This window comes from Ananas comosus, unplaced genomic scaffold, assembly GCF_001540865.1.
Source record: "Ananas comosus cultivar F153 unplaced genomic scaffold, ASM154086v1, whole genome shotgun sequence".
Classification (NCBI taxonomy): domain Eukaryota; kingdom Viridiplantae; phylum Streptophyta; class Magnoliopsida; order Poales; family Bromeliaceae; genus Ananas; species Ananas comosus.
The window spans coordinates 1-2,105 of record NW_017892079.1 but is presented as its reverse complement, the minus strand read 5'-3'; the positions used below and the strand labels follow the sequence as shown (position 1 = coordinate 2,105).

Genomic DNA, 2,105 nt, shown 5'->3' with positions numbered 1-2,105 from the left:
AAAATTTACGAAATTTATTTTCTAGAAGTTTCAAATACTCTAGATCATATTTAATGGAGTGGATTGTCGATTCGATAGCTCCATCATTGAAAACAACTTATGAGCGCGAGAGCTCCAATACTCATAATAGTATAGTAGCCATGGCCTACATATATATCTCTCTCTATATATATATATATATGTAGGCCATGGCTACTATACTATTATGAGTATTGGAGCCCTCGTACTCATAAGTTGTTTTCAATGATAGAGCTTCCAAATCGATGATCCATTCCGCTAAATATGATCTAGAGTATTTAAAATTTCTAGAAATCAAATTTTATAAGTTTTCGACATCATTTACCGTACGATCAAGAGGTCACAAATTTGACAATTTTTAACGGCCGATATAGAATACTTTGCTAGTTTAACGGTGCAAAAGAATCCGAATAGATTAAATCTTTGCTAGAAAATTTTATTCACTACCTAGATAAAGATTAATAACTCCGATCTTGAATTAAAGGATCCGATCATCTATTTTTAGGACATCGTTCGATTTTGACTGTTTATTTTATGCTCACTTGATGGACTTTATTACGATTTCGAAAATTTACGAAATTTATTGTCTAGAAGTTTCAAATGCTCTAGATCATATTTAACGGAGCGGATCGTCGATTCAGAAGCTCCATCATTGAAAATAACTTATGAGTACGAAGGGTTCTATACTCATAAGAGTATAGTAGCCGGGCTCTCTCTCTCTCTCTCTCTATATATATATATATATGTAGGCCATGGCTACTATACTATTATGAGTATTGGAGCCCTCGTACTCATAAGTTGTTTTCAATGATAGAGCTTCCAAATCGATGATCCATTCCGCTAAATATGATCTAGAGTATTTAAAATTTCTAGAAATCAAATTTTATAAGTTTTCGACATCATTTACCGTACGATCAAGAGGTCACAAATTTGACAATTTTTAACGGCCGATATAGAATACTTTGCTAGTTTAACGGTGCAAAAGAATCCGAATAGATTAAATCTTTGCTAGAAAATTTTATTCACTACCTAGATAAAGATTAATAACTCCGATCTTGAATTAAAGGATCCGATCATCTATTTTTAGGACATCGTTCGATTTTGACTGTTTATTTTATGCTCACTTGATGGACTTTATTACGATTTCGAAAATTTACGAAATTTATTGTCTAGAAGTTTCAAATGCTCTAGATCATATTTAACGGAGCGGATCGTCGATTCAGAAGCTCCATCATTGAAAATAACTTATGAGTACGAAGGGTTCTATACTCATAAGAGTATAGTAGCCGGGCTCTCTCTCTCTCTCTCTCTATATATATATATATATATATATATATACATATATTACTCAAACTAACATAAGTACCTTGTAGACAGCATAGGTATTTGTTACGGAATGACAGGTGATAATCTTCCATCTCCTCCTGATGTTGTGGCCCTCTACAAGAAGTATTTCATAGAAAAAATCAGAATTTACAGCCCTAACCCTGAGGTCCAAAACGCCCTCCAGTTGCAAGACCTCAAAGTCGCCGTCGGTGTCAGAAACGAAGACATACCCAACATCGCAGCTAACCAAACAGCGGCAGACAAGTGGGTGAGTACAAATATTTCGCCTTACAATGATTCAGGAATCCAGTATGTCGTGGTTGGCAACGAGGTCATAGGGAGCAACTTGGGAAAGTACGTAGCTCCAGCGATGGCGAACCTTCGCAACTCATTGAACTCTGTGAAACTAGTAGCTATTAGGGTGACGACGTCAGTCTACACTGGTGTCCTTAGCATGTCAAGTCCACCATCTCAGGGCACATTCTCTCCTAGTGTAGTTGATGACATGACAGCCATTGTGTCGTTCTTGAACAATCTGCCACCAGAGAACCCGCAACATGTGATAATGGTCAATGTTCACCCTTACTTTGCTTACGCCGCAGATCCAGAACACATCTCTCTCGAATATGCACTGTTCACAGCAACAAGTCCGGTCGTAAGAGATGGGAACTTGGATTACTATAATCTTTTCGACGCCATGGTTGATGCTTTTTATGCTGCTTTGGAGAAGATAGGAGGAGCTAGTATAGAGGTTGTGGTGT

At 37.0% G+C, this 2,105-nt stretch overlaps 1 protein-coding gene across 1 annotated transcript in view; it reads left to right on the top strand.

Annotated features, from left to right (window-relative positions):
• The window catches only part of LOC109705304 (lichenase-like), a gene marked incomplete at its 3' end in the record, with an annotated part of 7,233 nt that extends 5,135 nt beyond the window's left edge, over positions 1-2,098 (top strand). The window contains exon 2 of the mRNA XM_020226034.1: positions 1,392-2,098. Within this exon, the coding sequence (XP_020081623.1) occupies positions 1,392-2,098 (707 nt within the window). The remainder of the gene's footprint in view (positions 1-1,391) is intronic.
• Between the last annotated feature and the right edge of the window lie 7 nt (positions 2,099-2,105).